Source organism: Lutjanus erythropterus, chromosome 18 (genome assembly GCF_056507025.1).
Source record: "Lutjanus erythropterus isolate fLutEry1 chromosome 18, fLutEry1.hap2, whole genome shotgun sequence".
Classification (NCBI taxonomy): Eukaryota; Metazoa; Chordata; class Actinopteri; order Lutjaniformes; family Lutjanidae; genus Lutjanus; species Lutjanus erythropterus.
In genome coordinates, this window is record NC_139334.1 from 13016284 (window position 1) to 13033486 (window position 17203).

Consider the following 17203-nt stretch of genomic DNA (forward strand, 5'->3'; position numbering starts at 1 on the left):
GAAAAAGTAATATTGCAGAGAGATGTTGAAAAAGTATTACTGGCAGTGATATTGATATTATTGTTTTGTGTCTGATGTGTCACTGGTCCTTCCTTCCCTCCTTCCTTAAGAGGATATATCCTTACAAGACGAAGTTTGAATCTGAATTCTTACTAACAATATTTCATTCCAGTCCAGTTATCCAGTATGTTCGATAAAATAATGTTTAAACCTGACTTGTTTCCCGTAAAGGGAAAATTCAGTGTGTAACAGAACTCTCATGTATTATTCAAATGCACTGGATAGCTCAATCAATGTCTGAACAGCAGTCTTCCCTTTGGCTTTTGTCAAACAAGGAGCTCTGTGTTCAGTGGGTACAGAGGGAGTATACAAACATGTTTTCACTGCAGTGCTTTTATTTTCATCACATCTGAACACAAATGTATTTCAGGACAATCACAGTCATCTCTGCTTAAGGGCAGACAGACTGTCTTTTTCATTTCTGCAGTGAGATAGAGAAGCATCTTCAGATCTGGAAGGGCACTCTTTCATCTCCAATGGAGGGTTAAGAAACAAAACAACCGACTCAGAGAACCGTTAATCCTTCCGCCCGGTGCTGAGTGGTTTTATCGCGGAAAGCCGAGAACGACACGCAGCAGAGCGACGGTATCAAAGTCCTACCAAACAATCTTCTGCACATCCATCAGCCTGAGTCACAGCGGCTGACAGACGCGAAATGACAGGAGATGGATTTGAGGCCATAAGCTGATGATCTGTCATCTTAGGTAACAGGTGATGGACACAGAAGTTTCAGCAGCAGGTTGCTGTCGGAGGGATTAGAAAGGTGCAAGTCATTCAAGTTTGAGAAAGAAAGAATGACTTAAAAGTATGTGATTGTTTGGAAAGAACAACTTATATCATTTAAAACTCGACTTTATGTTATACATTCAGCGGTGGAGAGGAACAGAGGTCAAATAATATACATGAGTACAGTTTTGAGATATTTACTGTATTTGATTACTTACTTTATACCTGTACACCCAACCATCATAACAGCTACTTTACAGATGAAAATTTTAAACATTAATATGTGAGCTATCATCCATCTGTTTACAGTGCAGTACAATACACAGAGAAACAAAATAATGTTTGTCCTGGTCCCCCGTGCAAAACAAAATAGAATGAATGATGCAACATTCAGTGGGAGGAAAGCAAACATTCAGACAACACAGAGGGTACAGCAACAAGACACAAAAACAGGTACAGAACCATGGTACAAGAGGTTACAAGGTGCAAACATCTAGTACACAAAAGTATAAAACTACACAAAAGTATAAAAATAGAAAATATAAATATAAGTGAGTGTAAAAAGAGCAAAGTGAAGAAATACAGTAGCAGCAGTAAAAGCAGTTGTGGGTCCCTCAGGAGATTTATGAATACTAAATAGGCCTAATAAAATATAATAAACATATAATAAAATATGCAGTAAAATATGATAGAGTGATCTAAATGTATTCTGGTTGAGCGCCACCTTTACCCGCTACAACAATAAATATCAGTTCACCTGGTAAGGACAATAAAATAATATTACATACTATATATATACAGTTTGAAAGACAGTCAGCATAATGACTTTCACTCTTGATATTTATAGCTGCAGCAGCTAATTTGAACATACAACCCTCTGCCTCTCCTTTGCTGCCTCACATGCCGTAAGCCCCTCACACTTTTTTTTCCTTGTACCACAGGACAAGTGCCATTTAGTCTCGTTATAGTGGAGAGAAGGCAAACATCTCTATGGCTGATATCTCCAAAACTCTGCAACTCACACTAAAAGAATCTAGACGGATAAAAAGCACTTCAGGCCAGGGGTAAAAAAAATATATTTTTGATTTTTGGGTGAACTGTCCATTTAAGAACATTTGATGCTACTACTTACACACTTCTACTTGTCTGAATGCAGTTATTCTACTTTTAATTTTTTTAAGTATTTTCATATTGCAGGATTTCACTACAAGAGAGGATCTGAATATAACTTCTTGCTACTGAAGATATTTATGATTTGAACACATGAAATTAATAAACGTTAACAAACCTCTCCTGAAATTTTGTTTACAACTGCACCGAAACAACAGTTTAATGAAAAAGTACTTTAAAAAAGAAAGCTAACTTTTCACTAAATTAAAATACAAAATTGACCTTAATAGTTTTTTGTTCAGCTTCAGAGAAATGAGACACTTTATATGCTGATTGTCAGTTACAGGAAAAAACAATGCATCAGTACATAATTAAATAAGACTGTTGAAAGTGGAAATGTTGATACAAAAACAGAAAACATGCAGACTGTTGTGTGATGAGTCCCTTCGGCACTTTATGTTTTCCACCAAGCTACTGTGATTTTACTGCTAGGCAATCATGTATTTTAATTAGGGTTTAGTGTAAGCACCGACATTAAAAATCATAGCGGTGATGATGGATGAAGGAGCTAATGTATAAGCTGGTGATAAAAGCTGTTACTCCAGTGATTTAGTATTGCACTTACATTCAATTGGAGGACTCATAAACAAACAAGTTTTAAAACACATTTTAAGAAGGAAATGTCAGTAACAAAGCAGCAGAAGAGGCAATATCCTGACGTTTGGTCCTTTGTGTGGGGCAAACTCCAAAAATGCAGCATCTTACATTTCCCTTGATGTCGCAACAGCATCTTTGTGTTGAACACTTCACTGCCTGCTGAATGGCCTCATCTTTTAAACTCATGTCCTCAATTTGTAACACGGACTTTATTGCTCTTTTTTAAATTCTCTTTTGTATAATACATATTGTTGATATATTTTCCCTGTTATTTAAACATTTAAACATTTTTTTTACTTCTTGTTATCCTTCATCCATACAAAAGACACAGTGCCTACATAAACAAAGTAATACAAGTATAAATGTTAATTACATTTATATATCAATTACATTTATATATATATATATATATATATATATACACATTATATATATATATATATATATATATATATATATATATATATATATATATATATATATATATATATATATATATATATATATATATGTGGGTACTTTAGCAGATAGCAGATATGTATAGTAGGCACTGTTGTGTGTAATACAGTTTCAGATGAAAACTTATAGTTGCAAAACCTATGCAAAGATAACCCACTGATGACATCATGGCGGAGGGGGTTCATGTTCGAACTGCAGCTCCTTCTGAAATATAACTAAGTCTGAACCGTGACTTATTAAGGAATGATCAAAGGGCATAAAAAAATGATCCTTAAAGTACATAAATGTGATACAAATTAAAGACCAGAAGTTTAAAAAATGACTTTTATTTAAACAGAACTACTTTATTTCATAGTTTTTCACACTGTACAGCTACATCGTGACACCAACAATACTCTGGAGAAAAGACAAACAAATCTTCACGAGGGTTTCTCCACTCGGACTCCACAGACAGGTTACAACAGCGGAATATGTTTGCTTCCAAAAATGAACAAACTTGTTTTATTACAACAGAATCCTCAGGCAGCCACTTTTCCTTATTGATCAGAAACAGTTACCAGTTTGCATTGAGATCCTGAAAGGGAAGCTATATACAAAAAACTCTGCACATTTACAATGAGAGATCAAAATGACTTAGTGTGATCAACTGTTAAAGGTCATTACTGGATATTCTCATGTTCTCACATCAGCGTTTCTTGTACAGTAATAGTTCAGAATTCATTCTTATATCCCTCGAAACACCAGCATGGTTTGCTGGAGGTGAAACTAAGACGCAGCCGTCGCAGTATGAATGCCGAAGCTCTTGGCAGCAGCAGTTTTTGAGCTCTGGTTGGAGTGTTCAAGACAACACAAAAATGTGTCTCCATCATGTCAAGGGGTCTAAATAAATTATAATGCAATGACGAAATGAAAACATCCAGCAAGTGGTACACAACTGCATTAGACATTTGCAAAATTTAACTTCACCGCCTAAGATTCAAATTTGCAACACTGTCCTTTATAAAGGTAAATACTTATAGATTTATTGCTTTATTGCCATTGCAGTGGTTATAAAGTAACAGTAACTTAACCTACTTACCCTAATTTGAAAATAAAATGAATCAAGGTCCCTTCACCTACAAAATCAACATTTCATTTGTTTTATCGGTCAACTTGTAAGTTAATCGTAAACTGACAGATTCCTGTATGTTATATATGTGAATTAAATGGTGACAATGATTCTGACACACGTGATAATCCAACATCTTAACAGCAGCAACAGTTCATACAGTATAAGGCGCTGGGTGTGAGTAACTGTGTTTGTCCACGGCAAGCCACTCGTACAGTCTTTAGTGATCGCCACTTCTCAGTTCTGATTATTTGAACATGGTGTTGAAGGCTCGTCCAATAATGAGCCGGCGAATTTCGCTTGTGCCAGCGCCGATTTCATACAGCTTGGCATCACGCAAGAATCGTCCCATGGGGTAGTCGTTGATGTAGCCATTCCCACCTGTTGACAGGTGACACGTTAATTAAAGTTAGTGCGTTGAAACAACAGAGCAGAAATAAAACACATGGGCATTACATTCATATACTGACCAAAGGAGTGAGTGAAATCTTAAAGGGATAGTTCAGATTATTTGAATTGAGGTTGTGTGAGGTATTTATCAATTGTGATTTGCCTGTGGAGTTTGGTTGGTTTGGAGAGAGCGATATTTGGCTTAAAAAGGGCAGTTCCCCATCAGAAAAGGCTGCCTGATAGCGAGATAAATCAGTGAAAATATTTTAACTATAGCATACACTTAAACTATTGATTTTTTTAGGTGGACCTTTTTTAGGTGGCTTTCAGTTTGCTGTCAGCATCCAGAGCAGCTCATTGCTTAGCTTCCATGCCGGCCTGTCTGCATCTCCAACCCCAGTCAACTACCATCTACTGTCGGTAAAACACTGATGATTGACAAGTACCTCACATAGCCTCACATCAGATGATCTGTGTCATCTGTGTCAGTTGCTACTAGGCCTGGGCGATATAGCTGAAAAGCCTATATCGACATATTGGTCGATATCGATAATGGAGGGTGGGGGTGGGGCGTGCGCAGTCTCAGACTTTGAAAACCTATGCTGTAAATTAATACTCAACCAAAAAATCTCTGTGATTTTACACTACTTAATGTAGTCAAGTCTGCAAACTACAGCGTGAGAAATGTCTAAATTAAGTAAGAATATAGAGAAGAGGAAACACAATGAAACAAGGCCATTCACAGTTAATTAACTCGACATGGTAATTTGTTTGTATATTATTATATTCTGGGCACAAAATACTATAAAATTAAGGCATTTACTTGGCAAAACAAGGCAATCATCAAAGCTTGGCATGTGGTGAAAATGGCAACAGGCAATATAACAAACACAAAGAGGCAGATTCTTTCTAACCATGCAAATGAAGGTAATTACAATAAACACTGCATGTAACATGTTGAGAGCAATTATGTCTGTCGAACAATCTCATTAAAATTAAACTTATAAGATGTTCAATAAGGATTATTACTCCAATCTTTGTCTTCTACACCTTCATTTCTTACTTCCACTAGTCTATCTATGAATACAGTATATTCCCACTTCTCTCTATCATCCTGGGCCCCGTTTCCCAGAGCCTCCTTAGCGCTACGTGCATCGCAAATTGTACCTTAAGGTCTCCCTTTAGCTTACGGGCTGTTTCCAAGAGTCTCCTTAGTTAAGGTATACCTTCTGAAAGGTATACCTTTAGAAGGGTGGTCTGAACCACTCTATAGCTGCCCTTTAGTGATGCACTCTGTCCATCCTGTCACAGTTTTAGCTTTATTAGGCCACAATTATGCTTTTCAAATACTTGTGCAAATTAAATCCTAAATTAACTTCAGGAAAATTAATTATGAACTTGTTTCTGTCCATAACACATCATGAGAATGTTGTCATTTGACCTGTCTATTCTTATCATGATGGTAGCCTAGTGAAATATAGGCCCTCCCCATAACACTAATCCAATTTGTGAAAAATAGTGGATTTTTTTATGTAACGAAGCTAACTGAGGATACAGCTTTTCTGAATGTCTGTACCCCAAACTGTCCCTGAGGTACCTATTGTGCCAAACTTGTATTAGACTTTTTGTTTGTATGAGAACAAAATCATTCACCTATTTAGCTATGTTATTTATCCAGGCCTTTCAAGAGGTCTCACACTGTGGCTTATATGTTTAGCAAGATTAGCAGATGATCTTTAGTAAGCATAGCTTCCTTTGTTGTCATTATAGAATGAGATAAAACTGTCATGGTAACACCCCTCATGTTAAAACATCATTTATGAGCCTTTACAAGTGATCACTTATGTGCACTGCAATGAAGGATAGCTTAGGATGTACCTTAGCAGCTCTTCCTTAAGGGCACCTGCTAAGTTCCTTTGCTAATATTAATACCTTAGAAACGTTCGTAGAATGCTATGGCACATCTAACCTGGGAAACGTGGCCCAGGACGTTTAATATCGAACAGGTAAGTCCCTCTGTGTTCACACTATGCAGTCGAGTCAGCCTCCTCTCTCTCATTCCCTGCAGCTGTTCACTAGTCAGCGTTCTATTTATTAACCAAATTAGCTGCACCTGTAGAAACCCACTCCAGCTCCTGACAACAATGTTAACATCAAACCACCAACCAGCTACATCCTAAAACCGTGTGTGTAGCCTCATCAGAATCTAATCTCTATGCTGCATGAGGCTTTTCTTCTGTAAACTGGATTCTCCTGACTGTAATAAATTTATTCTAACTGTACGGTACTGTAGAGGCTTTCCTGGACTGATAAAATCACAACAGTTGCCTTCACTTTGAGGTTCAGTTTTCAGTTGAGCCTGTCAGTTTCTTGGCACTTACCCAAACACTGAATGCCATCCAGCGCAACCTGAGTGGCGTTCTCCGCACAATACAGGATCACTCCAGCACAGTCCTGCAATGACAGCACAAGTCAACACAGTCACTGTGAGCAGCGGTGGGGAAAAACATGAATGAGCACTTTCAGAAAAAGTAGAATAAGATAAAGCTGACTTAGGGAATGGTGGAGCTCTTTGAAATAATGAAGTATTTTTAGTTCAAGTTAAGTCTGAGGCTTTTTAAAACTTTGTAATGCCAAATAGAAGAAACAATATTTTATCATAGCATGAAAAATTTAGCACATAATTAACCACCGTCTGACACCATGACGTAAAGAGACATAAAAGATGTTACAGGTCACTAATAAGACTTTTCCTAAAACTCTTAAAGTCATTAGATTACAATTATCAGCTTTTTAATATGTGACTGAAATTTATGGGTTGAAAAATATTTAAAATGATATGTTGTACTCTGCTATTAAACACACCATCCCAAGCCTACACAATCACTTTCAAGATATAAGTTCTGTAATTAACTGCACTTAAAATGCTGTTCAAGGAGATCAGTTAAGATCATTTCAAAATCTAATTTTTCTATAAATTAATGATGCAATATTTCAAAAATACATTTACAGACACTGTAAGAGAAAAAAAATATCTGTACACTAATGCATTGCTATAGTCTCCAAATAAATTTTTTACATTTTGTGCAAATTTTGTGGGAAAATTTAAATGTTTTTTTTCCCCTAAACTGGGTTGTACTGAAGTAGATAAGTGATTAAAACTTTTCTCACCATTGCACTGAAGTGTCCTTTGTCACAAGCCCGGGCAACATTGTACACATACTGCCGACAGGAGCTCAGCCTGGTGTACATGTCGGCCATCTTCCCTTGCATCAGCTGCAAACAGATGAAAATAAAACATTATTAATTTCCCTTAAGTCAAATTACGTTTTTAAATTCTACAGCTTCACACTAGCAGTGTTAAATTTCACAAAACATATATTGTGACTTTTAAAACCTACTTTTTTGGATAACGGTGAAGACAAACCTGAAACTGTCCGATCTTCTGCCCGAAAGCTTCTCTGATGTGTAGGTATGGAATTGCAAAGTCCACGACTGACTGCATGATGCTGAAAAGTAATGACAATAATTTATTGAATATTGCAATCAAAAATGTCCGGATAGAGACATTGACGATACCTGCCATGGTAATACATGAGCAATTATTTAATTTTATTTTCTTTCTTAAATTGATTGCTACCAACTGCTGCATTTTTGCACACGCTTAGGTCATGACAGTAAGTAACACGACAAAAAATGACTTAAAGATAGAAGGAGACAAAAAATATGTAACAAAATGAAAAATGATGTAAAAGACGTAACAAGACAAAACAGACAACAGAAGAAGACTCAACTGTGGAGAAAAGGTGAGGATATTTCAGAGCCTGTGCTTTTTCATTCTTCTTCTTCTTGAGTAAAAGACATTGATTCAATACTTCTACTTTTACTTGAGTGTTGTTGTTTTTTTAACACGGGTATATGTTAACTACTTGAGTTTAAAACAAAAATGAAATAAAAACTACACATATACATATATACTTCACATATATTGCTAAGTATATCAGTAATAATGTAAACACTGCTTTGCTCCTCTAAAAAAAACATCAATTACACACATGAAAAGAAAATGTGCCACTAGTTGTTTTGGCTGCAGGCGAGCCCACAAGGTCTAACTAGAGGACACAGAGTTTATATTCAAATTATTTCCTCAAAGCCACCAGAGGTTATTGATAGATTAGCAATTACTTTGGGAAACAAATATGAGTGAGTATGTGGACTGGATTCAGGCAACTAACAGACTGCACTTTGTAAAAGAGTAGCTAAATGTGCTGCAAATATACTAGAAGATGCAAAAATGAAATAATTTTATTTCTGGTTTGAACTTACCCAATAGGTCCTGATGCCAGCACCAGCCTCTCCAGATCCAAGCCGCTCATCATCACATAAACACCTTTGTTCAATGGACCGAGGATGTTCTCCGCTACAATAAACAAACAAAAAACATTTACAACATAATTAACTAAAGGCGTACCTGATAAGAGATCACACAACACACATGCAAATAAATGAGCCAAAACAAAAACATGATCTGTTGATTCTCCTGCTGTACACACATGAACATATGGCAGGGTAACCGCTTAAACACACACCTGGGATTTTGCAGTCTTCAAAGATCAGCTCACAGGTGTTGGATCCCCTCATGCCGAGTTTGTCGAGCTTCTGTGCTGTAGAGAAACCTGGCATTCCCTACAAAACGCACGTAAATACGTGCACAAACAAAACCACCTCTTTTAACTGCTACGATTCTTGTTCCTTTCACATCCTTTTTGTATCATATTCTTTCAACAAAAATGCAAGGCAGACCAAAAACACATCCCCAACAAGTAAATCCCGAGGCAGAGAGGGATGCTGGATGCTGGATTTACCTTTTCAACAATGAAAGCTGTGATGCCTTTTTGATGAGCCTCAGGGTCTGTCTTTGCATAAACAATAAGGACGTCGGCATCTGGTCCATTTGTGATCCAGAACTTGTTGCCATTCAGAACATAGTAGTCGCCTGTAGAAAAACAGAAAGGCAAAACAAAAAATAGGTTTAACACTGCAGAATTTAGATCTTAGAAGCATTTGTCTGGATACTATATTTTAAGGACACTATATTTTGAGGATACATTTAACAGTGTTATTCACAGGTTCAAAGGGAGAAGGTGTGGTGACCTGTGATTGCAGTTATTTAATGTCTTTAGGCCATCATATTTTCAGACAGCTCAACAATAAATTCTCCCATCCTGGAAACATCTCAGTCTCTCTGGTTAAATCAGTACAAAACAAAACACACACCGCTACTCTATCATTAACCTTAACAACAGTTAGAAAAGCCTGACTTATAAAGGGCATGAGGAAAGGTGCAGCCACCAGGAGATCACACCCTGGAGCTGCAGCACTCTGACATGTCTTACTCACTCAGTGGTGTATCTGTAAAAGCACTGAACAGCTGTATTTCTATTTCAGTGAACATGTGTACCTTCTACAGGCGGCTTCATACATTCTGCTTTGATACTGTCAGTTATTTGGTTAACATAAAAGGCAATGATAATGTCTTTGTCTTCTGCAGTTTACTGCCACAGTGTAGTGTGACACTAGGGCTGTACCCAACTTAAAAATATCACCTTGGACTCTGAAAACCTGGGATGGACACTTTTCGCTATTTTTGTTTTATATTCTATAGATACTGCAGCCCTAGATTTAATATGACAATTAACTTTTATCTTTGTTATTATTTGATTACCTCTAATATATAAAATAATTAACAAAAAAACATTAAAATTGAACATTAGGACCTCTTTCACACTGCCTTTTTAACACATAGTGAAAAATATTGGTTATAGTCACTTTAAGATGTTCAAACCTGTTTGAATATGTGCATTAATTGTTTTTATTGGCCTTAGGACATTTACATGGTTTACACGCTCAGTTCACTCTCTCCACTCAGGGCAGCAGCATGTGAGAATCACTGACTCTTGACTGATTTTTTCAAGGGAAAATCAACTGATCTCTTCTGAGCAGAATCAGCCAAACCTGGTCGTTATCTATGCTCCATAACACAGATACAAATTCATCTTGAATGGGCAAATTTATCAAGAAGAGATGTGAGACCCTAGTTTCACTGTATGAAGTGACTAAACTTTATTTTATATATATGCATATATGTATACACATATAGTTATATACATATATATGTATATGTATATATTTATGTATTTTTTCACTAGCTGAATAAATAATTTTGTACAAGACAACACTTATTCCAAAAAAGCTGCGGTACTGTATGAAAGCAATCAACTTCAGAATGAGTTTATATTTATATATTCAAAAAACAATAAGGTTCATCAATTTGAACAGTAAATATATCATCTTTTAACTGTATAAAATTGATTACAGGTGGAAAATGATTTATAAATCAGGGAGCAAATTGAATTATTTTGGGAATGTTCAAATTTTACCAGCCACTCAAGACATTACCATTTATTTTTGGGCCTAAGTAGTTCACTTATCAGGCTACATAACCTGTCAGTGAACTAAAGTGACATGAGATAGTATAAACTTAAACACATACACAACAGAGGATACCCTGTTTCTGTCAGAGGATCAGTATGTGGCCTCGCAAGACTGAATTCTAAACAGGCTGTAACTTTTCACTTTGCTGCTGTCTCTTTACATACAGTATATTGACTGCTCACACTGACAGGGTGGCCATCCAGAACACACACACACGTCACTTTGCTGAGTCAGAGTCACTTGGCAAATGTAATATTCAGCGTGAAAAAAGGCTGAATGCCAACAGTGTTTTTGTCAAACCCTGAGTCAGTAAAATCGCCAATTTGCATGAACTTGCATCGTATTCTTTGTACTATGTCGTTGTATGTGTGTGTGATGTGTCAGTTTAGCAGCGTGTTGTATAGCATGAGTGTCAACTGTCTCAGACTGTCCCTGACGGCAGAGACAAGTCAGCATGTCTGGATCTTGTGTCCACACACATGCATGGTTATGATTGTTTTTATATTGACTATGTGTAGATTTTGGGGGCTGACTGTTATGTTTGATTGTTTAAATCACACGTGCAGATTTAATGTGATGTTATTAATGTATTGTGGTGTATCAGTATTTTTTTTTTCTCTGTTACCTGTCAAGGAACTACAGACATAAATTAGCATTCTTGCTAACTCTGGCATATTTATATCATGTATTTGACACTGATGCTCATTTACATAAACTTAAAATAAGAATAAAAGTAAAGAGAAATTAGAGGAATATAGAAAAATCACAATGTAGAATAACATTAGCATGTAGCACTAATGCAGAGGAATAAATCACACTCATTGGTGTCCTACCTTGCTTCGTTGCTTTGAGTTTCATGGATACGACATCAGAGCCAGCGTTGGGTTCACTCATGGCCAGGGCTCCTACATGCTCTCCTGTCATTAACTGGCAACAGAAAACACCAAGATAAGAATGACGAAATTGATCAATCACAGTTTGCGTTTGTATGTACTTTTAAAACTGTTGATGAATAGCAGGTGCTGTTTTGGTTCTGACCTTGGGCATGTACTTCTCCTTCTGTTTCTCGTTGGCGTGGCGTACCATCTGGTTGACACAGAGGTTAGAGTGGGCGCCGTAACTAAGAGCGATGGCTGCTGACACTCGTGACATTTCTTCCATCACAATGACATGATCGAGGTAGCCCAGTCCTGTGCCCCCGCATTCAACTGAAGGAAATGTACAAAGTAAATTAATTTTAAAGCACTACAAAACAAGAAAAGAGTATTTAGTCCAAACAAATAAACATGAAAAAGTTCCCAAATGGATAATTAACTCATAAAAGTGTGCAAATTGACCAGTTTCCAATAGATAACTGTAATTACACCAGTATAATTAAACGGAAAATATTATTAAAATCACTATATGGCTGGGGGTAAAATCTAAATTGCAGAGGCTGCAAGTTTTTCATAAGGAAAAATGTGTGACAAAAATGTTCTTCAGATGTAAGAAAATATGATTTTGATTTCTTCCAGTGACAAAGAAAATTTTGATGCAAAAATGATTATTCCCACCAATTGTGAAATGTTGCAATATCTCTCAAAATAATCACAGTATATTTTTTGTACCATATCATGGAGCTCTAACTGTAATTCAAACATCTAAATATTGAAAGACAGTGTTTTTTTCTTCCTTTTTTTTTTTTGTTTGTTTTTTTACCTGGAGCTGTCATCCCAAGGAGTCCCATCTCCCCCATTTCTTTCCAAAATTCCTGGTGAAGAAACACAAAATGTTACAAAGACAGAAATCCAGCTTTCAGTTCAACGCTAAATTTCAATTTGGAAAGACACAGCTCCCATATGAAATACACCACAACAGGAATAGGCATCATGTTCATGACAATGCAACCACTTTGTGAACTAGTCAACTCAATCAGGGAACTCGAGGTAGGTGGACCAAAGTTTTCCATATGTGCCAGCTTCCAGCAAAACATCACTTGAGTCCAGTCGGTTACTTTGTTAGGTTATTGTATTAATTTCAACTTTAAAACAATGAGACCATGATGACAGAGACACATGCCTGTCTGTCTGTATCAGTGCCGCCCCCACATTCTCTGTATGAATGTACAGAATGTGTGTGAGAGCCCACACAGAAATTTATGGGTTTAATAAATTAAGTGATTTATTAATATTAAGGGACCAAAATCAGCACCAGGTAATAGGGGTGACTCACCCGCATTCTTGGAAATTCATTCATCTTGTCGATCTCGTCAGCATGAGGGGCAAGTTTTTCTGCGAAGAATTTACGGACTGTCTGCCTGAGCTGAGGATAAAGACACAACAAAAATGAAATGCTTCAACCCTCATCCTAACAATATATTCAACAGTCACAGACTACCGCCTATCACGGCAAAATGTTAACTTGTTTCTTCTCAAATCATTATCAGTCATTTAATTGAGTAATTTTGCATAATTGTATGAAGAGTAGTATTTAGGGTCATTGACAAATCACACGACAAAAACTGTATCTGCTGCGCTGTTCTCACTCATTCGGCTAATTAGCTTCAGCTAGTTCAACTCTGTGTAACACGATTTTACCTCACTTTCAACATATTGTATAGCGGGCTGTAACAGCAAATTGTACAAACAGTTTAAAAAATAAATCATGGGATTACATTATTTTTTTTTCTTACATGGAAACTAACAAATCTAATGATGAAAGATGACATATCACCTGGTGACAATGACAGGTAATTATAACTATGCACATTCTGCTCCAAAGATGGCAGCGCCATCTCAGAATGTTCCGTGATTTCCAGTCTCTATACACTGACATTTTTAAAAAGCAGTAATTAAAACAGAAAACAATGATATGAAGTCATAAGGACCAAACTGATTGACAAAGTCATTAAAAATTGGAATAACAGAATAAATCACCTGTGAGATATAATAGAAAGTATAACTCTGGGGTCTGCAGGTACCCCGTAGAGAGGGTGCAACAATAAGGATTGCCCTCTTGGCCGGGGCAAGTAAAATGCCATGTCAGGCTAGCACATCTCGCAAATTATTTGCCCATCTGAGAAAGTGGTTTATAAAATAAATAAATAAAATAAAACAGATGATAATCAATTAATGGTTAAAGTAATCTTTCATGCAAAAATGGCAGAGAATGGTGTTTTATTAGCCCCTAAAATGTGGAGATTTACTGCTTTCCTCTGTTTATCACATAAAACTGAATATTTTTGAGCTTTAGACTGACAAAACAAGACATTTAAAGACATCACCTTGGACTTTGACAAACTGGAATGGACATTTTTATGTTACTGAGATTGCAGCCCTAGAACAAACATGACAATAAACTTAAATCTATGTTATTATTTGATGCAAATGAATAAAAATATTTGCACAGGGGCAAACAATTTTTTGTTTGTTTGTATCTGTTATTATTTTATTAAAAACACCGAAAAGGAAGAAACTGACATTAATCTCCGTTCTCCTGTGGGAATAAGTGAGAATGTGAGAGAAAGATATTTCACAGCCATACAGAAATGTATTTACTGACATTTCAGGCGTATTCAACTTGACACTGGCCAGGACTGGAGGACAGCCACTTTCACCCAATCAAATCCTTTATATGAACCCCACCCCCTGCCCTCGTCCGAGCCAGTGTCCACGCAAGTCTCTATCACTTTGTGCCAAACACTACCAACCTCCTGTCACCTTGCGTTAAACTGACATATCTTGATTGATAAGCATGTTTGGATGAGCCTTTCACCTCGCACCACCTTTCCATTGCGGTAGCTTAGCCTGTAACGTCTGATCTAGCAGGGCTACTGGTGGCAAACAAAGCTGTTTAAGCTTATACCGCTGCTCATAGAGAAATGATTAGTGTTGCATGCTTTAGCAACTATATAGGTGCAAGGGATATAATTTAGACTGATATTAAGCAGCTGTCGAGTTTGAAAAAATAAGTTTGCTAAGTGGTTAGCTAGGTTGAGCTAATATCAAGGTCTTCTAATGGGTCTTGTGTAGGGAAGGGAACCCAAACCTTGTTGTCAAACTCTCGCGATATTTGTTTCTTAATTATGCACGTTGTGCAGACTACGTCTGTTCTATGATATGACAAATCTCTAGTTAGTATATGGGTATGTTCAGAGACAAAAAAACACCCACCAAAGTAAGAGGAAACGTTATGGTTTAAGTTAAAATGATCACTCTCGCGAGATATTTCGGGAGTCTGGGGTTCCCTTTTCAACACAACTTTCCTGTGAGGGAGAGTTAGCTAATGTATGTCATAACGTCATGCGCACATCGTCCTTAAATAACTGTCGGCATTTGACCATTAAAATTATTTAACTACAAAGTTACTGTTCTTTACCTTTGTTTAAGTCATTCTAGGATTATCTTTACCATCAGGTGCTTAACTACACAGATAAGTGAACTTTATGTGGCGTGCTAGCTAGCCAGTGTGGCTAACCTGTATCTGCTCGTCGGTCAATCCGTTAACAACATCGTCCACCGGGATGGAAGCCCCGGCGCATCCTCTCCTCGCCACGGCGGGGATGGATAACCTTGAGCCGAGGCGGAGGGCGGTTCTGACGGCAAACATGATGAGACCCACACGTGAATGAAGAGAAATTGCAGTGCACCCAAACGTTCACACTGACGATGGTTGACAGACCCTGGGCTGGCAGTTCTCCTGTATAGAGAGAGTAAGAGGTCTCACTCTGCCACTATTTTCGAGTAAGAGGTCTCACTCTGTCACTATTTTTCAGGACTACAAACATCCACACAGCTGTTCGTCCTTCTTTTTCCTTCATCATTTTGCCACACTATCGCCACCTACTGGACTGGGGTGTATATCAGTAGCTCTACCAGTGAAGACAGTAGACCAGTCGGGAAGTGACCGTTTGGACCTCTTGTTCTCCCCACAGCCATATACATTTTTCACAGCTGCCATATAGACATGAAATTGTACTGTAAACACAGGTTTTATCAGTGATACTAATTAAAATCCCATTCAATTCTTGTCAAGCTGAGTCATAGTGCTGCTATTGTGCACACTGGCTCACTGGAAAGGCTCTGCTCAAGCAGAACCTTAATTAATATCATTGATAACACCTGCATTTACTATCTAATATCAGTATGGCTCCTGGGGAATGTGTCTTTCTACCTATTCATCAGTACTGGAAAGTAGTAGGACATGAGTAACATTTATTTGTGTGTGATAGTTCTACTCCACTACTTTTCAGCGAGAAATTTTGCACTTTTTAACACCACGACATCTATATGACAGTTGGACTAACAAGTTACGTTTGAGATGAAGATTTTACCTAAAACATAATTTTAGAAACTTGCAAATACATTGAATGCTCAAAAAGTAAACTCTTCCCATTGTCCAGGGACAATTTAAAAATAGCACCTGAGACACAACGATATGGTGTCTGAAACAATTCTTGAACAGTTGAGAAACATATCATTATAAATAAAATGATGATGTCCATAAATTGCATCATAAATATATACATGTTTCAGTTGTTGGGTGATCAAATTAAAAAAGTGTGAAGTGGCACTGGAAAGAGAAGGGGAACTATAACAAAGACCAGGCTCCAATGGAGGCAGAAAATGGGGGGAAAAGTGCTCAGGCACTGAATGTGTGTGTGTGTGTGTGTGTGTGTGTGTGTGTGTGTGTGTGTGTGTGTGTGTGTGTGTGTGTCTGTGTGTGTGTGTGTGTGTGTGTGTGTGTGTGTGTGTGTGTGTGTGAAGTAAGTGTGGAAAAGAAAGGATAAAGGGTGAGGAAGATCAGAACATGAATGAACAGATGAGGAGTGACACTAGAGGAGGAGATTGTATTTTGGTCAAGAAAACACACTCAAAATTTCTCTTAGTATCATTTTGATGACAGGAAATATTTGTGTGTGTATGTGAAAAACCTAATATTTATTATTTATATTTATTGTGAAGACATTAAAGACATTTTTTTAATTTTTAGTTGTTGTGCAGGAGATACTTGGACTGCCAAGGAGTCATCAACAGTAGATGGCTGAGAAGCAGCAGGAGTATTGGTGTAGGAAGCTAAGCAATGTACTGCAGTTTTCACTAAGATTCTGGGATTCACCAAAGTTTTCTCATGTGGGATTTAGAGTTAGGGTTATAAATGTATTTATTAATAATAATATAAAATAAATAAAATGATTATTTATAGCTTGCAAATAATCTC

At 37.1% G+C, this 17203-nt stretch overlaps 1 protein-coding gene across 1 annotated transcript; it reads right to left on the bottom strand.

Moving 5' to 3' along the window:
* Nucleotides 1-3712: 3712 nt before the first annotated feature.
* ivd (isovaleryl-CoA dehydrogenase) lies at nt 3713-15718 on the bottom strand. The gene is made up of 12 exons (XM_084742908.1): nt 15461-15718; nt 13217-13306; nt 12704-12755; nt 12044-12213; nt 11839-11932; nt 9376-9506; nt 9100-9196; nt 8837-8930; nt 7938-8019; nt 7682-7786; nt 6892-6964; nt 3713-4501 (listed from the first exon to the last, which is right to left on the bottom strand). The coding sequence occupies exons 1-12, from the start codon at nt 15590-15592 to the stop codon at nt 4368-4370; spliced, it is 1254 nt and encodes a 417-aa protein (XP_084599034.1). The 5' UTR covers nt 15593-15718; the 3' UTR covers nt 3713-4367.
* Between the last annotated feature and the right edge of the window lie 1485 nt (nt 15719-17203).

Bases quoted from the DNA above. Each gene is read 5' to 3' on its own strand.
- ivd (XM_084742908.1), bottom strand. From the start codon at position 15,592: ATGTTTGCCGTCAGAACCGCCCTCCGCCTCGGCTCAAGGTTATCCATC. The intron at 12,214-12,703 runs GTAAAAAAACAA...CATTTCCTTCAG, and splicing joins CCTTGGGATGACAGCTCCAG to TTGAATGCGGGGGCACAGGA. The intron at 11,933-12,043 runs GTCAGAACCAAA...TTCTGTTGCCAG, and splicing joins AGGAGAAGTACATGCCCAAG to TTAATGACAGGAGAGCATGT.